General features: G+C 35.8%; 1 protein-coding gene across 1 annotated transcript in view; it reads right to left on the reverse strand.

The window, feature by feature from the left end:
- The window catches only part of CAMK4 (calcium/calmodulin dependent protein kinase IV), a 276,618-nt gene that overhangs the window by 134,283 nt on the left and 118,535 nt on the right, over window positions 1-23,800 (reverse strand). Inside the window, exon 2 of the mRNA XM_008991712.5 lies at window positions 21,421-21,499. Within this exon, the coding sequence (XP_008989960.1) occupies window positions 21,421-21,499 (79 nt within the window). The remainder of the gene's footprint in view (window positions 1-21,420; window positions 21,500-23,800) is intronic.

A 23,800-nucleotide genomic window follows, 5' to 3' on the forward strand; every position in this document is an offset into this window, starting at 1 on the left:
GAGTCACCGAGAGGGCTTTCCTGGACACTCCATCAAAAGTAGTTATAGACACACACACATATAACATACACACACACACACCATGAGTCGTACTGTTTAAACTGTATAACAGTTACAAAAAGCTATGTTATCATTTAATTACTAATTCATTGTTTGTTTCTTCCATCAGAGCATGAGTTTTGTGACAGAAAGGATCTTGTCTGTTTTCTGCATATGCTATCTTTGGCGTTATTTACCAATATATGGCATTTAATAATTTTTTAAGTGAATGAATGAGGTATGGAGGCTGGTGATTGAATACAGAAGGCTGCCAGCTGAAAGAAAAAAAATTTGGTTTAACATCAAGCTTTGGTTAGATGAGATTAGAATTGATTAGTCAGTTCTCATCCTGCCACATAAGTCTACATAATATTTTTTCATGTTATTGACACTAATGGAGTGGAGAATGTCTGTTTCATAGCCAGAGCTAAGTATCCAGATCCTGTAGAGCCTCTAGATTCTCTCGCAAGGTAAATGAAGAACACTTGGAAAAATATAAATTATTAAAGCACAGGTGAAGTTGCTGACCTTCTAAATCCACTGCAGCAGGTACTGATACTCCTGCTGGCTCCTCTCCCCCGTCATAGGCCATAAAGGCTTTATAGCTTCCAGAGAGAAGTCCTGTACTTTTCCTTCCAACAGCACACCTTAGCTTTAATTTGAATGAACCATCATTTATATCAAACATAACCACAGAGTGATTAAAAGAGAAGGAAATGAGAGAGATTGGAAATGATAATGGTGAGAACTGGAAATGTACTATCCATTACCAAAGAAGCAACTGTGATATTCTTGGTAAGCAGAAAAGCATTCTACAGATGCAGCTGTGGATTTTTTCATTTGCCTCTGTGCCCTCCATGGGTACAGAGCCTGGCTGGGTCTTTACTCATCATATTCCCAAGAATATTTCTCATTATATTCCCCGTATCAGCATGGTCTTGCAAAAAAGAAACTGATATAACAAAGAGATAATTGTTAAGCCTCCCAAATTCTCTTTTAAGATTCATGTTTTCGGCCAGCTGCAGTGGCTCACACCTATAATTCTAGCACTTAGGAGGCCAAGGCAGGCAGATCACTTGAGGTCAGGAGTTTGAGACCAGCCTGGCCAACATGGTGAAACCCTGCCTCTACCAAAAACACAAAAATCAGTGGGGTGTGATGGCACATGCCTGTAATCCCAGCTACTGGGGAGGCTGAGGCAGGAGAATCACTTGAACCTGGGAGGTGGAGGTTTCAGTGAGCTAAAATCACGAGATAGCACCATTGCACTCCAGTCTGGGCAACAGAGCAAGACTCCATCTTAAAAAAAAATCATATTGTCAGAGCTAGAAGGGAATCAACATATATTAAATACTTTTATAAAAGTATCATAGTCACATTTAAAAATATAAAAAACATAAAAGAGTGAAGAATATATTCACCATTATAATATAACTAATAAAATATATGTATAATATACATATAAAATATACATATAAAATGTATGTATAAAAGAAATATACATGAATATCTAAAAAAAGAAAAATGCTCATGTACATATCTGAAAAAAATTCTTTTTTTAAAAAATGAATTTTTTCAGATATGTATGTATATTTTTTACATTTTCAAATATAAAAATATTTGAAAGTTTGTTATGCTTTTCATTAAAAATATCATCAACATTTTATGAATATCTATTATCCATAAACGGAATGTAAAACACCTTCCTAAAGGCCCAATGTCATCAGTGCCTAGCCATAAAATTAGACATGAATGATTTCTTAAAACTTATCACTAATATATTCCATAATCAGCATCCTTGTCAGTACATTTTTTAAAGAATTCTGTTTGAATCCTAGCTTGACCATTTAGAATCCTTTAACAAGTCCCTTAATCTGTATGAGGATTGCTTCAATTTCATCACGGGTAAAATGAGGATAATAATTGTTATTCTGGAATACTATTGCTTTAAAGATTGAATAAGAATATGTGTGAAATTTCTGAGTCCCTGTGAAATGTTCATTAAATGTCAGTGCCTTCCCCAGAATGACTTTTAAAATCAAAGTGATCATTTCTAGTCTTCTGTTTCCAATTTTCTAATTCTTGACAAAGAAGTTACCACAATAGCAGTATACTAAGTTCAGAAATATAGGGATTTATGAAAGTGTTCCACCCTTACTAAAAGAAAGTGTCTGCTAAACATGAAACACAATTTTATTTTATTGTTATTTTCAAAAAATTTCTGAAAGTGAATGACAACTTCATCAGAATCCTAAACTATATGCTACTGTATTCTTTCTGCCTGATGTGAATCAAAAAGAAAACTAATACCTATTTGCATTTTTTTTTTTGAGATGGAGTTTCACTCGTTACCCAGGCTGGAGTGCAACGGCGCGATCTCGGCTCACCGTAACCCTTGCCTCCTGGGTTCAGGCAATTCTCCTGCCTCAGCCTCCTGAGTAGCTGGGATTACAGGCACACGCCATTGTGCCCAGCTAATTTTTTGTATTTTTAGTAAAGACAGGTTTTCACCATGTTGACCTGGATGGTCTCGATCTCTTGACCTCGTGATCCACATGCCTCAGCCTCCCAAAGTGCTGGGATTACAGGCGTGAGCCACCGCTACCTATTTGCATTTAAATAAACAACCTTCCCTCACCTTTTCTGAAGACTAAGATAAGAGCTGCACTGTCCTGTTTAAAGTTTAGGGAGGTTTTAAGACCATTTCATATGTTTACTAATTACTGTTGACCACCAGGGTAACAACTAAGTTGACTATAAACTTAGATATCAGCCATGTCCTGTATATATTCAAGTCTAACAAAGGTGTTACATAATTCATCCTTTATTCTTAGTGCCTTTTAGTAATTTTTATATTGTCAAGACAGTAATTATAGTGATTTTTATGACCATTTTATATAACCAAGATTTAAAAATTATCAAGAAGGCATGAAAATAGTGAAATTTAGGTTTTCATTTTATATTATTATTTCAGTCAAACAACAATGATTTATGTGCACAATTCCCAAAGCATTTGAAGTAAGAGGCATAGTAGTTATACACTCAGAGGCCTGAGATATTCCTTTGGTCTTTTTCTTGGTCCTTAAAACTAAGTGATTTTCTATTAGTTATAAAGCCAAGTAATTAATTATATTCAAAAAGCTTATGACTTTGCAAACTGTTAAATAGTAAAAATAAAAATAATACTCCTGAAAGTATTAACATTTTAAGCTTCATCAATTACATCTTAGGGTTCTATAAAAAAAATTAAAACCTGGATGCTCTTAGAAGAAAGCTTAGCTCACCGCCTGTTCTTTCAAGGACAATTCAGAACTTTTTCAAAGACTCTGGCTAATATTGTTCATGAATCCTAAAACTTAGTAGGAAAAAAAAAAACAATGGGCTATATAAAGAGGGGCTTTTATGTGATTCTTTTAGAGTTATGACCAGAAAAGTAGAGAAGAAATTAATGTTGAACCAAAAAATAATATAATCACACTCTGGTCCTGGAATGGGAAAGACAGAGATTCTAGAGATCTTAATGATTTGAGGTTTAAGAAAAAAAATTTCCATTGTCAGTATTGCCCAATAGCAATATATTCTTTCTAGATGTATAAGTCTGGATTTTCTGAGGTAGCATTTTAACATGAATGGAACCCAGAGCCTCACTTGTCTCTGAAAGACCAGATACACAAGTGTGTCAGCTCATCCTTCCCAGCATCTTTCTCCATCCAGTGATGTGCACATCCTCTAAGCACTCCCATCAGCATGTCTGTAAGTCTCTTCTGAGTAACACTGCTCACAGGTTAAAAGCTTCAAGTAAGAGTTAACTGGGTAGTATGCGCACATTCCATGTTTATGCCCTATTATTTCTCCATCTCTGATATTTTCCAAGATTGTCAGACTTCAAAGTTATGGCGGCCAAGGGGCCTGTGATCCCTGGACTGGTTTGGTCTCCGAATGTCTGTTCAGTATTTATTGGCCTCTCCTGTAGAGCCAGTGAGCACATGACCTGTCCCCAGTCATCTGAAGCTGTAGGTTCCCTCACCTGGTCAAGTCTCTACTGCAGACAGCATCTGGCAGTGGCCCTGGTATGTGGCCTGTTCATGCTCACCACACTCCTCTGGATTATATAAGCCAGAGATCAAGGGGAAAGAACAGGGTAAGGGAAACATTGCTCTGAGAGAGCTAAATTCAATCTTCACCCTAAAGAAATACTTTAAACTAAAACAGACTCTTAATCTGGAAGAAACTAAGATATCTTTGACTGGAAATTTTTAGTATGTTTTCCTTCCAGGTATCCAGTGATAGCAAGAGGAATTCAGGTGCAGAAAAAATACTGTTGTTGAAAAGAGGATACTTACACATTTTTTTTTGAGGATATATGTGTGGTGGGTAAATTTTGATTTGACACTCACCCACATTCCCCTTCATAAAAATACATCAAAATTTAAAAAATGAGAATGATAATCTTGGATTTGCTTTATCAACAAAAGGTATCAACAAAAAGTACAGTTGATAGTACTTTATTATGTATGTCACTCCTTGAAACTGATCAGAATACTCAGTAAGTCCTGGTGTCATAATGGTAAAAACAGTTCTAGATTGTTCTGATCATAAATCTCAAAGAAATATGCAGGCAGTGAAGACTGAAACTGGACTCCTTCCTTACACCATATACAAAAATAAACTCAAAATGGATTAAAGTCTTAAATGTAAAACCCAAAACTATAAAAACTCTGGAAGGCAACCTAGGCAACACCATTTTGGACATAGGAACTGGCAAGGATTTCATGATGAAGATGCCAAAAGCAACTGCAACGAAGCAAAAAATTGACAAATGGATCTAATTAAACTAAAGAGCAGAAGCACAGCAAAAGAAACTCTCAAGAGAGTAAACAGGCAACCTACAGAATGGAATATTTACAAAGTATGCATTGACAAAGGTCTAATATCTAGAACTTATAAGAAACTTAATCAAATTTATAAAAAAATAACAATCCCATTAAAAAGTGGGCAAAGGACATGAACAGACACTTTTCAAAAGAAGACATATGTTTGGTCAAAAAGCATATGAATAAAATTTTAACATCACTGATCATCAGAGAAATGCAAATCAAACCACAATCAAATACAATCTCACACCAGTCATGATGGCTATTATTAAAAAGTCAAAAAGTCACAGATGCTGGTGAGGTTGTGGAGAAAAGGGAACACTCAGACACTATTGGTGGGAGTGTAAATTGGTTTAATCATTGTAGAAGGCAAATCTTCAAAAAGCTGAAAACAGAACTATCATTTGACCCAGCAATGCCATTACTAGGTATATGTCCAAAGGAATTTAAATCGTTCTTTCATAAAGACACACATACATATATGTTCACTGCAGCATGTTCTCACTATCCAAGACACAGAATCAATCTAAATGTCCATCAGTGGTAAACTGGATAAAGAAAATCTGGTACATATACACACAGAATACTATGCAGCCATAAAAAAGAATGAGATCATGTGTTTTTGCAGGAACATGAATGGAGCTGGAGGCCACGATCCTTAGGCCATTATCCAAACTAACTCAGGAACAGAAAACCAAATACTGCGTTTTCTCACTTAACAGTGGGAGCTAAATGATGAGAACATATTGACACAAAGAGGAGAACAACAGACACTGGGGCCTACCTGAAGGTGAAGAGTGGTGGGATGGGAGAGGAACAGAAAAAATAACTACTGGGTACTAGGCTTAGTACCTGGGTGATGAAATAATCTGTACAAAAAAAAAAACCCCATGATGTGAGTTTACCTACCTAACAAACCTGCATATGTATCCCATGAACCTAAAATAAAAGTTAAAAAAATCAAAGAAAAATCCTACCAGCGACAGATTGGTAGGTTGTGCGGGGGAAAGCCATCCATCTGATATGTTCTTTTAGATATAACTATCCATCTGATGTTCTTCAGCTTTGTGGTAGAGATAAGTATAGGTAACTTTAACTGAATGTATCCGGTGACAGATTCTTGCAGTAGCAAGGAAATTGGAATCTGACATATATAGCCATACCTGCGTTCATACTGCATCCCATCTACCACTAAGACAAAGAATTAAGAGTCACATCAAGCCATGGGGTAGTCTGTATATCTCACAGTTCCCAGTTGTTTTTCTTTCATTTGCCAGTGGATATGGAGTGTGAGACTCATTAAACTCAGGTTTTAACAGAATTTGGCAAAAATAACATGTTGCTTGCATTCTCTGCACACAGGAAATATTATCTGTCCATGCATCACAGTGTAACTTAGAAGCTGTTCTCAGCTTCTCTGTGACTCTGTCAATAAAGGCTTAATCATCCTTTATTGGGTAAGTAAAGAGAAACTTTTAGTTTTAGTCCCAAATCTGGACCAAAATCATTCCTAAATTAATTATTTTTCCTTTGTCTCTATCAGGGCCTTCATGGCATATATAAAAAATGCCCAGATTTGGAATTGAAAAGCCCTGAGTTTTAGAATACATTCTATCATGTATTTTGGACATGCCACTTCTCTAAAACTCCCATGAGAAAAACACTTCCCTGGGGAGCTTTGTGTTAACATGTGAAAGTGAGTACTGCATTACATAGTGTTTAATAATTAAATGTAGGCTCCATTCTTGTTAGCATTATGCTGCTTTACTGTTAAAAACTACTGATGTAACATATGGTGATTTGTAAGCGCTTAATTTTTAAAAAGGTTGAAAACTAATTCAGTACTGAAAACTATATGGATCTCTTTTAATTAGTATCTTCTGTACATAGTTATTTCCTCTCTTCTAGAAAATTAATGGTTTTGAAGTTCCATCACTTGATCTTTTTTTAGCCTTCTTTTTCTCCTCTCCTTACATTGACTGGATGGATGCAACTCTGGCCACCATTCAACTTTTTGTACCATAAAAAAATACAAACTAAAATTTATCAACATATTTTCCCTGTTAACACTAAGATTATAGCTTTCCATTTCTCACTAAGGTATTCCTAAGTTTGCCTTGAGGCTGATAGCCTGTGTCCTTCTGGCTCTCTCAGCTCTGCTGGTTGTGGTCCATTGGACAGCACTCTCCAGCTCTGATCTCCTGATCCAGAGCTTCTCTCAACTTTCCTTGTAGCCCAGCCCCACCCCTTTGATTACAAGGCATTTCCCACTGAGTTCTCAGAGAAGTTCCTAGACTCCTGCTTCCACTAGGCTGAAGTAACATAAGCTCTTCTTCTGAGGTTTCCTCTGTTTGTGGTTGGTTATACATCTCCTTTTTCTGCTTCACAGACCCCATTTAAAGTGTGAAAATCACTTTAGTTCCAATTTATGAATGTTTATAAAAGTACTAATGTGTTGAATGTCATAATTTGAGTAGATGGTATACTAGCAAAGTAAATTCATCTTTTGGGCAACAGCACCCAGGCCTGTTAGTGCTCTAGCTCATGGTCGGTCTCTCTCTCTCTCTGTCTCTCATCAGCTTACTTCTGAATTGTGCAGCTTGTTTCTAAAAGGCAGCAAAATACCAACACAAGATTGACATAATGAAAAGATGAAGAAGAATGCAGAATTGTAATAAATTTCAGCAATGTTTATATCAATAAAGAAAATGCATCAAATCATAGCAATGAACACTCTGGAAGAATATGCCGACTTTCAAGTGTATTCTTGAATGGCAAAGAATACAAAGCAGGCCAAGATTTTAACATTCCAACTGCCACCTTTGCTCTCTTATAGATATATTCTCATCACAAACCGAATAGAAATATCCCTGTTACTATTCCAGGAGACCTGATTTGATAGTCCCTATGAAAATCAATAGGTTCCAACTGACAGAATGCTTGAAGTTTCACTTCACTTGACACGGCTTGTTATCTGGAAGCTACTTTCCTTAATGTGTTCTGAGATCTCAATTGGGCCAAAACATCTATTTGAGCTGGTGATTTATTATTCTCTTCTCCATCACTGACCAGGGTGACCTTCCCCATACTTCCACAGCACATTGGCAAGAGGTTAAAAGTGGCCAATAGCAGAGTATAATAGATGCATATCTTTAACCCAGACTGAACCAACCATCCCTCTTATGTACATCATAGCAATTAGAAAATACATGGCTCATGGTCAGTTTTCCATATTCCCAAAGGAGAGTAAAAAAAGGACAGAGCAGGGAATCTTCATTGTGCATCCTGAGTCTGCCTGGTTAACTGCACACTGGCAAAGTATAGAGGATCTCCCTAGAGAGGTTGGTGGTTCCTACTCACTAATGTATGAGAGGCTAGGTAAGCTTCCTCCTCTTGATCCAAAGAAGTCTCATTTATTTTGCAACTTTTTTTTTTAGATGGAGTCTTGCTCTGTCATCCCGGCTGGAGTTCTCAGTTCCCAACAACCTCTGTCTCCCAGGTTCAAATGATTCTCCTGTCTCAGCCTCCCAAGTACTTGTGTATCTTTCAGCTTTATTGTGGTGTAACTGACAAATAAAAACTACACATATTTAAAGTGTACAATATGATTTTCTGATGTACACATTACGAAATGATGGCCACGATCAAGCTAATTAACAAATCCATCACCTCACAGTTATCTTTTTTGTGGTGGGAATATTTAACATTTACTCCTAGAAAATTTCAAGTATAGGACACAGTGTTATTAACTATACTTCCTATGCTGTATACTTGATTTGTAAAAATTATTCATTTTACATAACTAAAAGTTTGTACCCTTTAACCTACATACTTCCATTTTTTTCCCATACTCAACCCCTGATAATCATCCTTCTACTCTTTCTGAGTTCAACTTTTGAGATTACACATATAAGTGAGATCATGCAGTATTTGACTTTGTGTCTGGCATATTTCACTTAGCATAGTATCCTCCAAGATCATTCATGTTGCTGCAATTGGCAGGATTATTTTCTTAAATGAGATGGTTTTCTTAGTTTCTTTTTCAGATAGTTTGTTGCTAATGTATAGAAATACAACTTATTTTTGTACTTTATTTATATATTCTGAAACTTTACTAAAATAATTTATCAGTTCTTATATAGTTTTTTTGTGGAGTCTTTAAGGGTTTTCTATAGATAAGATCATAGAATCTACAAACAGACAATTTTACTTCTCCCAAGAAGTCTCATTTAAATGCTGCTCAACATATTTACAGGTATTTTTTTCAAGGGTTATTTTTCCTCCTTCATTCTTTGACACATTTAGCTATTTTCCTTGGAGGATGATAATAACATCCATATAGTAAGGACCTCAAGCAGTCACACATTAATTTATGTACTTTGCACTTAGTGAGACAGGAAAAAATGTGAAATCAGACAAATCCATTTCTAAAGTCTTGCTCTGTATTTACTATCTCGGTGGTTGTGGGCAGCTAGCCTCTCTGAGCCTCAGAAACCAATACTGACCTTACAAAGACTATGTGAGGAAAGATGAGATTATTTATTTTTGCATACAACACATAATGTATGCAAAATTCCTGACACACAGTAATTGCTCAATATATTGTAGTTATTACCATTTCAGATTCTCTATTTAGGTACCTAGCTTTCTATAAACCATGGACTCTGAGCATTACCCCCAACCACACCTACCCTTATCACTGAGAAACTGTTTCCTACTGCAGGTGATGCAAAATGAGGAATGGGGAACAATTTCAGAAAGTCTATGTCAATGTTACACTCCTATCCACAGAATGTGAGGGAATCCTTTTCCCAAATCCTGGGCAAAGCTGGATATTAACATTTATTCTTTGTTTAGTTAAAAGTGATATGTTTTGACTGTGTTCCCCAAAGTTCACGTGTTAGAAACTTGATCCTCAATGCTGTGATGTTGAAAGGTGGGGCCTAAAGGGAGGTGATGGGACACCATTCCACTGAATGGATTATTCATATTGCAAGAGTAGTTCCCTTATGAAAGCATGAGTTTGGTACCCTCTTTCTCTCTCTTCCCCTCTCTTTGCTCTTCTGCCATGAGATGACACAGGAAGAAGGCCCTCCCACATGCTGGCCCCTTGATTTTAAACTTCTCAGTCTCCTCCAGAACTGAGCTAGTAAATTTGTGTTCATTATAAATTATCCAGTCTGTGACGTTATGTTAGAGCAGCACAAACAAACTAAGATAGGAGTAAAAAGTACTGTCTTATTAATTTAAGGTTATTTTTATTGTTAATGGCTATAAAATATTATCATTTTTATTTTTTCCAAATAGTACCTTTCCAAATATTTTGCCATTTCTGAAAAGCACAAGTTGAACAAGATACTGACCCTTAGTTTTCTCCATGTGGACTCACTGAGAGTCCACCAGTCTCTGGCAAACTATACACATTCAATAAGTAACAGCTACTTTAATTTTTTATTAGGGCTTTGGGGCTTTTTTTCATTAATTTCTAAATACTTTTATATTATTAAGGCTATCAATGCTTCACAAGTTGGTGATTGCTGTGGATTAAGTATTTGTGTGCCCCCAAAATTCATGTTGAAGCCTATCCCCAGTGTGATAGCATTTGGCGATGGGCCTCGGGGAGATGATTAGATGATGAGGGTGGAGCCCTCATGATAGGATTAGCACCCTTATATGAGACAAAGGAGAGTTTGCTTACTCTCTGCTCTTTTGAATTTGAACTCATGGTTCTGCATGAGTTCAACCAAGAAGAGTACCCTCACCACACACCAAATATGCTGCCACCTTGACCTTGGACTTCTCAGCCTCCAGAACTGTGAAAAATAAATTTCTATTGCATAAGCCACCAAGTTTATGTTATTTAATCTCTTGGAGATCCATCTATAATACAGGAATAGCATCTACCTCACAAAGTATGACATATTATTTGTATGAGTACCATTTAAAAATCATAAAGTAATTTCAATTCTAAAATTCCACAGTTTCAATTGTAGCCAGTGCAGTGGCTCACGCCTGTAATCCCAGCACTTTGGGAGGCTGGGGCAGGCAGATATTTGAGGTCAGGAGTTTGAGACCAGCCTGGCCATTATGGTGAAACTTCATCTCTACTAAAAAAATACAAAGATTAGCTGGGTGTGGTGGTATGCACCTTTAATCCCAGCTACTCTGGAGGCTGAGTCAGGAAAATTGCTTGAGCCCGGGAGGCGGAGGTTGCAGTGAGCCAAAATAATGCAATTGTACTCCAGCCTGGACAACAAGAGTGAGAATCCATCCCTCCCACAAAAAAATCCCGGTTGCTAGTTTCCTTATAAAGAGATATGCACACATGCGTACCTGTATATAAAAAGATGGGTGGATGTGGGAGCAAATGTCTGTCAACTGGTCAATTCTCATCACTTGGCCAATTAATATAGTACATCTCTATAAAAATGTAGTCTATTCTTCCTGAAGAAATCTTCTAGGGAAGTTGACATGACATGTAAAACTTACAAAGAAAAAGAAGGCTAGAACAGGGAACAGAGCCCACCTTTGATGAATGTCTAATACATGCCAGGCAATACGTGTGTGTGTGTGTGTGTGTGTGTGTGTGTATTTCACTTCAGATAATCCCCAGTTTACCCACTGGTATAAATTGTGTTATTCCTATCTTAAAACTGAGAAATCTGAAAATCTCTAATGAAGACATGCTGGAGATTCATCAACCAAGAAATTGGAATAAAGCCTATGTAGTCTGTAACTTAATCTTCATATTCCTCTGTAACATCATAGTTATATACTCAAATGCTAACTCAGAGGAATGTAAGCAAAAATAAATGGAACTTAAAAACCAACTCATAGAATGATTAACAAATCACAATGCATGGTTCTTCAATTAACTGGGAAGAGAATAAAAAATCAAACTAGCATTTATGGAAAATTTTGTAAAATTTTGAGACATTTACTAGGTGAATGTTCATTACATTACTCAAGCAAAACCTTTCGAGAACTTTATCGGTATTAAAATAACTAAAATATACAAAATTAGACCTGGAACTGCTTTTCTATTGTGGACCTAGGCACAGTGCTACAAGGTAAGAATCACACAGAAAAGAGCTTAGGGTTGAAAATGTTTTAAATCTAGGTATTACAGCCATCCGAGATTTACCTAAGTAGAAGGTCATACGATTGGAAATTCTTATTGTGTGCCACATTACATTTTATTGATAGCAATGATAGAATATGAACCCACTTTAGCAGTAATTTCAGAAGTACTCCAAAAACAATGTAATTAATTTTGTTTACACAGAAGTGCATAATAATCCTCTGTCCTACTCACTGTTTGACTTTAAGTCAAGCTAATGAGAACATTAAAATTAAGTAGAATTAATTGGTACTCATGAAATATCTCTGTGAACTCATTCCAATTAACAACAATAATGTTAATCATGTATTACATGCTTCCTATATGCTGGGAAATATTAATTTTAATCTTCAGTAGAACACTCTGACCTAGATGTTCTTGAACCCATTTTAAAGATGAAGAAATAGATTGAGAGATGTTCTATATAACTTGTAAAGTCATAGAATTAGTATGTGGTAAAAGTGATCCTAAACTCAATCTGTCTGGTAGCACAGCCCATAACGTCATTCCACTATTACATAACCAGTTTTTTTCTTTGAGACAGAGCCTTGTTCTCTCGCCCAGACTAGAATGCAGTGGTACAATCTTGGTTTATTGCACCTCTGCCTCCCTGCTTCAAGCAATTTTCCTGTCACAGCCTCCCAAGTAACTGGGATTACAGGTACCTCTCACCATGCCCAGCTAATTTTTTTAAAAGATATTTTTAGTAGAGACAGGGTTTCACCATGTCAGCCAGGCAGGTCTTGAACTCCTGACCTCAAGGAATCTGCCCGCTTTGGCCTCCCAAAGTACTGGGATTACAGGTGTGAGCCACTGTGCCTAGCCACCATAGCCATTTTTAAGGAGAGTCAGAATACCTAGAAACTCTAATTTTACACACTGAGATTAGATCTCAGACTCAATAATAGGTCTTTCATGAGAGGCATATATTTTACAGTTAAATTAATGCAAGCTTTTCCAAGAGTTGAGTTACACAGCTACAAATTTCATCTGAATTCTGAAGTTCAAATATCTGCTTCCAAAATTCTAGAGATACTATAAATTATTGGTGGAGCATAATTTTCTTAAATCTCAATCCATTCACCTTGAAAATAAGTCACATTTATAGTCTGATGTGTGGTCATTTAGATACACTCTGAGCTATGTACTCCTAAGGAAGAAAGGTAAACTATAATTCATACGAATTACTCCTAGAATAGAGACTCCATCATCATCACATCATTCTTCAAAAGCTGAGATTCCATTTAACTCAGCAAAATTCAGGCCAGATTGAAGTTTCTATCTGCTTAATTTGTTCTAATTTTGATACTTTCTTGAATTTATATTTTTCCTTTCATACAGTTTTAAGTTCATCATTTAACACCAATAAAAAGGTTACATCTTGTAAAACACTGGTTGTCGCCACTAGCCATATCTGTCAAAATCCTTTAATGACCCAAAATAACTTAATAAAATCTTTCTACTCTACTTCAAATATCACATACAGTAGAAACACTAAAGGGCTTGTTTCCTTCACCCTTGATTCATGATTTACAAAGTTCAAAGTTAAATTTCCACTGAGAATTGCAAGAAAATTAGACAATACATACAAGATAATGCAATATTTATGGGCAACAAAAATTGCACTTAGGCCATCCCTACCCAAGAGGAGAGGATGAACGTCATACCTAGGGATTTGATGACTTTTTCAGTACAAGAATCACTAACACTAAGTGGGAAAAAGAAATCAAACAAATAAACAACCAAAAAGGCACTTCAATCCATTTTCCTCTCATTTATTCTTAACACCAACAAAGCTTTATCCCCACTAATGACACAATGAGACAAATGGATATTGTTACAGGAAATATACAGGTGTTTTTCGACACAATAAAAAGTTGGTTCAATTATCATTTTCTATTTTCTGGCACTGCAATACATTTATAACAGTCACTGAGGTTTGTCATAACATTTAGAGAGTGCAAGATCTTGAAATGCTTTCTGAATAGCCAGAAGAAATGTTCAATTATGCAAACAGGATCTCAATGCTGAATTATGTTTTTACCCAGACTTCTCATTATGAGAATGCTCATGTATCTGAAATGTTGAAATAGCAGAACGAATGCTAATATACTACAATAATTGCTTATTTTTGCCATATTTGATTTTCCTCTCTTCCCACACCTGTGCATACACATAAAATTTTTTGTTGCTGTTTAACCATTGAAAGTAAATTGCAGACTTTATGATGCTGGCTGATATGTAATTCAATGTATTCCAATTCTTTGAAATGTAACTATATATTAAGTAAATAATGTTATACCCATTTATAAAATATATATTAACTTAAAATATGTCTCATATTATAATTACCTGTTAATTTCTCACAAGGATGTTTTACTATCCATAATATCCAGTTGTCTAAACATGACAATTTACTTTACATTAATTATCAGAGTTGACTCTGTCCTGCATGTGACCACCGCAAGATTTCTCCACAAGAGCTAGTGCTTTAGTCTGTATTCCTATGGCTAAGTCAAAGCATTCACCTATCAAAACCCAGACATTTGAGTACTTAATAAAGTCTCAATGATGCTCAGGGTTTTTTATGGAAAAATAGTCTCTTATTGCTAGTGTAAACTACATTCTTCCTAATTATTTTATTAAGCTGTGAGAGAAGACCTTCATATTGCCACAAAATTGAACTTGTGTAAACTCCTATGGAAAAGTATTTAAACAGATCCTGAGAAAGAGGATTCATGTTAGGAGAAAGTCTGAGGAAGTCTTTCTCAGACTTAAAAATATTCATACATTAAATTATCTATAAGTTAGATGGATTTCCTTATGTTTATTAACTTTCTTAAATATGCTGTTTCACTCAGCTTCAGATAAAACATTGAATGGAGTATTTTGAAATTCATCTTAAAAGTCCTCCCTTATAGATATGGTAGAATTAAATCTCCCTCAAAAGGGGCATTATCGTAACTCCCAGTACTTCAGAATGTGACCTTATTTGGAAATTGTATTGTTCCAGATACAATTAGTTTAGTTAAGATTGGGTCATACAGGAGTAGGGTGGGTCCCTACTCCAAGAGGGCTTGTTTTTTTTTTTTTTTTTTTCTTAAGAAGAGAAAAATCTGGACACGGGCATGCACGGAGGTAGGATGATATAAAGACACACAGGGAGAAGATTGCCATGTGATCTTGTGAGAGGGAGCAAGAACCCCTCTTAGGGGACTGCCAGTCTCCCCTGGCCTCCCAGCAAGGAGATAAAAAAAAAAAATTCTGAGTTCCTTCTAGGGAGATTCCAGGCATCTAGCTAGCCCTGCAACCAGAAATTTAATAGTAAATATAACTAATCTACTGAGCAAAAAGGTAATAATAGCTTAAACAATTGTTATCCAAGTAAGTTTGAATCACAAGATGTTTGGTTCCTTATAGAAACAAAAGAAAGCATCTCATATCCTTGAGTTGTTCTTCAGAAACCTTGACCCTCACCAGATGAAAAATGCCAACCACTGTCATGCAGACCTCAGATAATGAGGAACTAAGAGGTGAACACTGACAACCATCCTTATTGTAAATTTCTTCCCTGAAAGCCTGTAGAGTCATGCCCAAAGCCCAGATCTTAACATTCTGTTCTTCTGACCACAAGTATTTAGACAAAATGTTGCTTCCCTAACCAACTGTAAATCAAAGAATCTCAGAATTCACCTATTTGTTAGCATCTACTTTAAGATATCCCCAGCTTTTTGGGCCAAAGCAATGTATAACCTCCATATATTGATTGATGATTTTGCCTGTTACTTTTGCTTTCCTGATATGTAACCCTGCCTTTTATAATGTATCCTTGCTCATAAGCCATTGAGGAGTTTGGATCTTAAGTGTGAGTTGCCTGATTCTCCTTGCTTGTCACCCTGCAATAAAAGCCTCACTTTCTCTCACTACAAGTCCTGGTGTTAGTGTTTTTCTTATTTTTTCTGCACACTGGGTGAGCTGGCTCAAGTTTGGTTTAGTAAAAACTGGAGACAGATATTAGAATGATGATCTACAAGTCAAGGAATGCCATGGATTTTTGCCTGTCACCAGAAGCCAGGAAAGAGGCATGGAACGGATCTTCCTCCGAGCCCTAAGAAGAAACCAATCCTGCCAGCTCTTTGATTTTGAACTTCCAGCCTCCACAGCTGTAAGAGAATAAATTTATGTTCTTTTAAGCCATCTAGTTTGTAGTGGTTTGTTGGGCCAGCCCTAGGAAACTAAGGTGGATGGAAACAGACAGACAGACAGATAGATGCCTCTTGGGCTTAGTCTAGTTATAAAATGAGGACAGGAACACCCATTGAAGTAATACAGTCATCTTAAAGTTGTTAGCTGGAACACATAAAATTGCCATTTTTGAAGGCCAAGAAATAAGTAAAAAATTGCATTAATAAAGGCAATTTTGTGTTGTTGAGCCTAATAGATTACACATATAGTTCAAGCTTTCTGAACCCTTTTTTTCCCTTCAGGAGCAGACCCCTTGGTTGAATTCTCTAAGAAAATATTTTCCCCACATCACTTTTCCTCTAGAAATAGATTCTTAGGCTTCATTCACTTCCTTTAGATAAGGAAGTTTCCGTCTCCATGACCGATATGGAATGAAATGCTAGAGGCAACTGCTTTTTGAGGTTTTGCCTGCTATTTCTCTCGTTTACACATCCCTGCGCATGGTTTATCCTAGGAGACAATACCGGGGATTCTATCTAATTCACATTCAAAGCTGAGGTTTCTCCAGGGCATTTTCTCTCATTCCATTTGGCACAGCAGTAACTGTGTTTGACAACATCTGCCTTACAGCACCACTCTGCAGCTCCATCTGACAGGCTCTTCCTGCCTGTCTTCTGAGGGAGATGTTTTCACAACAGCGAGAAGACAGTGAGGACAAAACAGAGCTGTGCTTGCCCAACGAATATACATCACGAGCCCACCAAATGGCTCCACTGACCTCTTATTCCAATTTATCAAAAATTTTTGACATAAGCCAATGATTTTTAAAATAGTCTGTTGTCCTCGGGAATTCTTGATCATTCACATGTGATTTCTAGTGTTTATTTCCTAGAGTTTCATATGCCTCTTCCATCTCAAAGTTTCCTCACCTATGAAAAACAAATAGCCCTTCACATATTTTACTGACAATTTTTTTTTATTAATGCTTTAAGTTTTGGGATACATGTGCAGACCTTGCGGGATTGTTACATAGGTATACACATGCCATGGTGGTTTGTTTCCTCCATCCTCCTTTACCTACATTAGGTATTTCTCCTAATGTTATCCCTCCCCAACATCCCCAACCCCTGTTATAGCTCCCCTAGCCCCTTACCCCCCAACAGACCCCAGTGTGTGATGTTTCCCTCCCTGTGTCCATGTGTTCTCATTGTTTAACACTCACTTATGGGTGAGAACATGCAGTGCTTGGTTTTCTGTTCTTGTGTCAGTTTGCTGATGATGGTTTCCAGATTCATCCATGTCCATGCAAAGGACATGAATTCATCCTTTTTCATGGCTGCGTAGTATTCCATGGTGTATATGTGCCACATTTTCTTTATCAAGTCTATCATTGATGGGCATTTGGGTTGGTTCCAAGTCTTTGCTATTGTAAACAGTGCCACAATAAATATATGTCTGCATGCATCTTTATAATAGAATGATTTATAATTCTTTGGATATATACCCAGTAATGGAATTGCAGGGTCAAATGGTATTCCTATTTCTAGATCCTTGAGGAATCACCATACTGTCTTACCCAATGGTTGCACTAATTTACACTCCCACCAACAGTGTAAAAGCATTCCTATTTCTCCACATCCTATCCAGCATCTGTTGTCTCCATATTTTTTAGTGATTGGCATTCTAACTGTTGTGAGATTGCATCCCAATGTGGTTTTAAATTGCATTCTCTAATGACCAATGATGAGCAGCTTTTTTTCATATGTTTGTTGGCCAACAACAACAAATAAATGTATTCTTTCGTAAAGTGACTGTTCGTATCCTTTGCCCAGTTTTTGATGGGGTTGTTTTTTTCTTGTAAATTTGTTTTAGTTCTTTGTAGATTCTGGATATTAGACCTTTGTCAGATGGGTAGTTTGCAAAAATTTTTTCCCATTCTGTTGTTTCACTCTAAGCACATAAACCAGTAAATCTAGAAGAAATGGATAAATTCCTGGATACTTACACTCTCCCAAGACTAAACCAGGAAGAAGCTGAATCCCTGAATAGACTAATAACAGGGTCTGAAGTTGAGGCAGCAGTTAATAGCCTACCAACCAAAAAAAGTCCAGGTCCAGATAGGTTCACAGCTGAATTCTACCAGATACACAAAGAGGAGCTGCTACCATTCCTTCTGAAACTACTCCAAATAACACAAAAAGAGGGAATACTCCCTAACTCATTTTATGAGACCAACATCATCCTGATATCAAAACCTGGCAGAGACACAACTAAAAGAGAAAATTTCAGACCAATATCCATGATGAACATCAATGTAAAAATCTCCAATAAAATACTGGCAAATAAATTGCAACAGCACATCAAAAAGATGTCCATTACGATCAAGTGGGCCTCATCCCAAGAATGCAAGGTGGGTTTGACATATGCAAATCTATAAATGTAATCCATCACATAAACAGAACCAAAGACAAAAACCACACGATTATCTCAATAGATACAGAGAAGGCCTTTGACAAAATTCAACAACCCTCTATGCTGAAAACTCTCAATAAACTAGGTATCAATGGAACATATCTTAAAATAATAAAAGCTATCTATGACAAACCCACAACCAATATCATACTGAATGGGCAAAAATTGGAAGCATTCCCTTTGAAAACTGGCACTAGACAAGGCTACCCTCTCTCACCATTCTTATTCAACATAGTATTGGAAGTTCTAGCCAGAGAAATCAGGCAATAAAATAAGGACTATTCAACTAGGAAAAGAGGAACTCAAATTGTCTCCATTTGCAGATGACATAATTGCATATTTAGAAGACCCCATTGTCTCAGCCCAAAATCTCCTTAAGATGGTAAGCAACTTCAACAAAGTCTCAGGATTCAAAATAAATGTGCAAAAATCACAAGCATTCCTATACACCAATAACAGACAAACAGAGAGCCATATCATGAGTGAACTCCCAATCACCACTGCTACAAAGAGAATAAAATACCTAGAAATACAACTAACAAAGGACATGAAGGGCCTCTTCAAGGAGAACTACAAACCGCTGCTCAAGGAAATCAGAGAAGACACAGATAGAAAAACATTCCATGCTCATGGTTAGGAAGAATCAATATCATGAAAATGGCCATTCTGCCCAAAGTCATTTATAGATTCAGTGCTATCCCCATCAAGCAACCATTGTTCTTCTTCACAGAACTGGAAAAAAACCACCTTAAACTTCATATAGAACCAAAAAAGAGCCTGCATAGCCAAGACAATCCTTAGCAAAAAGAACAAAGCTGGAGGCATCATGCTACCTGATTTCAAACTAAACTATAAGGCTACAGTATTCAAACAGCATAGTACTGGTACCAAAACAGAGATATAGACCAATGGAACAGAACACAGTCCTTGGAATTAATGCCATACACCTACAACCATCTGATCTTTGACAAACCTGACAAAAATTAAGCAAGGGGGAAAGGATTCCCTGTTTAATAAATGGTGTTTGGAAAAACTGGCTAACAAATGCAGAAAGCTGAAACTGGACCCATTCTTTACACCTTATACAAAAATTAATTCCAGATGGATTAAAGATTTAAATGTAAGACTTAACACCATAAAAACCCTGGAAGAAAACATAGGCAATACCATTCAGGACATAGGCATAGGCAAGGACTTCATGACTAAAACACCAAAAGCAATGGCAACAAAAGCCAAAATAGAAAAATGGGATCTAATTAAACTTAAGAGCTTCCACTGACAATGTTTCAACCAAGAAAAAATGGTAAAATCAAGTCCTAAAACATCTTGTGTGTGACTGCTGATAAAACATGCCATTTTATTTTCATAAACAATAGATATTTAACATGATATTCTATTTCATCAAAGTTTTAATAATCCTTAGCTCAGATAAATGTTATGACTATATGAAATTAAATTAAGGGAAAATTCAAAATCTTATCAATCAAAATATTCCTCTGCATTCTGGAATAACTTAAATCATTGCCTACACCAAACAGAAAATTCAGAATATAGAATTCATTAGTAGCAATTGCCATTTAAATTATTACCAACTTTCATTAAACTGTCTTTGTTGTGACTTTAAACAATCTAACAGATTATTTAAAATGCCATTCTATTTCTATTTGGCTGAAAACCTTGTACCATTATGCTCTTCATTATAAGAGATTCTAAAATTTCTCTGTGCCAGATAATACATAAATAGCTGTTAATTTTAAGCTGCCTTTAGGAAAAAAAATTCTTTGGCCTAAAAAATGTATTTGACTTCAAAATTTATGATACTTCTCAACGTACTTTACAACTGGATTTTCAGATATAGACATATATTTATTTCATATATTTGTTCACATGAAATTTGAAAAGGAATGTGCTATAAAAGAGTACCTTGTCTTTTTGTGGTTTTATGAGTAGAGACTATCTAAGAACACAAAATCCAAGTAGGACATTAAAATGGAAAGATACTCTCTGAGGTATAGATAGTATTACACAGGTGCTGGCATTTATATTTTGAACTCCCATCTGCTGTGTTTCTTACTCGTTAGAGATGAGCCTAAGTCACTTTTGCCTCCTCAGCTTACCTGTAAGTGTAGGGCAAAAGAAACAACCCCTAAACAAAAATCTTTCTTTTTTCCCAATACAAACTTCTAGATGACCAGGTTCAGTCGCAGAAACATTAGCATTTGTTCAATTATACTCTACTGAAGCAAGTATAACATTTGAAAATCAAGGCAAATTAGAATCTGATGACTCCTTTAACAAATACATTTTGTTTTATTTAAAATTCTTTTCAACAGCAAGCTTTTCTAACATATTAAAATGTGCTTTAAATATTTAAATATTGAAATTATTTTATATGTGTATGTGTGTATATACATGAACATATATATATATATATATGTATCTCCAAGAGCATGGCTGGTATACCAAATAAGGTCTACCTGCCAATTCTAAATGTTTTTCTTGTCAAACTTCTCCCCACAACCACATCCAATCAGAGATCGAGTTGCTTTCAAAGTCTTACTCAATTTCTACCAACAACAACCTATTTGGGTTGCAACTTCCATAATCAAGAGTCAAACAAGTCACTTGCACATAGAAGCTCTCTGGCCCCTTTGTTCTTCAAGTCAGGTTCCTGCCTTCCCCAGGTCACAGGCTCCTTTGAAATGCCATTATATAATGAAATAAACTTACTGTTTTTTTTAACACTTTGAGAGCATAAGGCTTTTGGGTCCCCTTCTGTTTGCATCTGTACACAATGGATGTAGCACCCCTGGGGGATAAAAGACAAAAAGAAAATGTTATACTTTGGACATGAATTAAAGGGGAAAGCTTGAAAATAAGTGTCTTTTGCAATAACCCGAGTAACTGACAAGTGCTTATAAGTTATACTATAGGACCAGCCCTGGCTGTCAAGAGTACTTCTTTTTAAATCACAACTGAATATAGTTTGCTCAGAAAAGTCTAGGTTTTCTAGATTGATCCTTTCTTTCTGCCTTATCCCTATACAAATAACATACCTAAGGCTACTGCACTGAGAAGGCTCTGGAATAAATCACATCCTCAAGTGAACATTGTTTTTGAAGGAAACCCACCCAATTTCAGAATCCCAGAGCTCTCCAAAAGGTACATGCCTGGAATAAAACAAACCATAAAACAAACCATAGGGTTTAAGTTTAGCACTCTATATAGTCTGCACTTCCACAATTTGGTAAGGGAGCTGGGACACCACCTCCTACTTTTTAATGTGTAGAAGACATAAAGAAGACAGTAAGAGGACACTCAATAACTATCTTTATATATGTGCAGGATTATTAATAAGAAAGCATTAAAAAGCAGGACAACATGGTCCAAATGCTCCAAACACCACATGAGAAGCAAAAGAATAAAAGAAAGAGAGATAAAAGAGAAGTATAGACCAAATAGGCTTGTGTTTCAACTTCAGAAAGAGAACTTCTAGAAACATCTTAAGAACAGTAAACTTGTTAGACTGAAGAATAGGCAATAGAACCTCTTATAACATTCTCAGTCCTATGGCCCTGAAATTCCAAGTGAGCACAAAGAAGTATAAAAATAAAACACATCCCCAGCTATCTAAAGACAACAAATTTTTAACAAAGCCAAGAGAAGTCAAAGACTGGTGTGTTTTAAATGCAAATAGTTAAAAATATTAACATTTATTTTTAACACCTTGGTAAGGTATGACATATACATAAAGTAATAAAGGGTTCTAGAAATAGAATAAATGAAGGTAATATAAAATTCATTTCCTTATTTTAAATTGCTGTAAAAGATAACTAAGGCAAAAATATTAAAAATGCATTGTGTTTATAGCATGTGTAAAAATAAAATGTATGTAAGACAACAACAGCACAAATGATGGAGGGAAGAAGTTGGGAAACACTGTTGTTAAATCCTTAGACTACATGTCTGGTAGTCTAATATTATTTAAATATATATTCTGATTAAAGATGCCTATTATGTAACCTAGGGCAATGACTAAAATAATTCTTTAACAGAAAAATCAACAACAATTCATAATGGAGCTAAAATGAAATACTCAAGAACAGAATGCAAAGGAGCAAAAACAAAACAATAGATTTAAAAAATAAAACAGCTAATAATGTGATGGGTTTTAATCTAATCATATAGTTACATTAAATGTAAACCTTGTAAACCGTAAATTAAAAGTTAAGAGCACATTGGATTAAAAAATCAAGACCAAATTATATGCTGTATACAAGAAACTCATTTTAAGTACATAAGAATAAATAGGTTAAAAAATAAAAGATATATTAGGTTGGTGCAAACCTGGTAAAAGAGATACTACGTGAACCCTAACCATACAAAAGCAGAAACCACTTGTTAATATGAGACTAAGTAAATTTTAGCAAAAGGATAAAGGGAGACATTAATTATGAAGCGGTCAACTATGAAAAATAACATAATAAATGTAAATATGTGTGCACCTAACAACAGGGTTTCAAAACACATGAAAGAAAATCTTATAGAATTAAAAGGAGAAATTTAAAAATCCACAAATAAACTTGGAAACATCAATATGTTGTCTCAGCAGTCGATAGGAAAACTAGATGAACTCTCATCAAGAATTATAGACCAGTAGACTAGCCCTACCAATTAAATTATACTAAGTGACATTTGGAAAAAAACTCTACACCAAAACTTCAGATTACATAGTTGCTTCAAAGTTATAAAAGAATAGACATGAATACAAACAAAATGTTTTCTGCCTGTGTTTTATGTAGGTAAGTAAGTTGCAAATGAAATAAAGAACAGTTGTCATATTTGAGGTAAGGCATTGGATTGGGGTAGAGGTGAAAGAAAATGATGAGGTGATTAAAAACACGGCTCCAACAATTACTAGCTATATGATCACATGCAAGTTACATGCCTTCTTTCTGCCTTCAGTGCTCCCATCTGTAACATGGAAAAAATAACAGTACCTAGCTCATGAAGAGCTGTAAAGAGTAAATGTGCTAATCTATTTAAAGCATTTAGAGTGATGCTCAGCACAGTAAGGCCTATATAAGCATTTACTCTCATTGTCACATAT

Source organism: Callithrix jacchus, chromosome 2, assembly GCF_049354715.1.
Source record: "Callithrix jacchus isolate 240 chromosome 2, calJac240_pri, whole genome shotgun sequence".
NCBI lineage: Eukaryota > Metazoa > Chordata > Mammalia > Primates > Cebidae > Callithrix > Callithrix jacchus.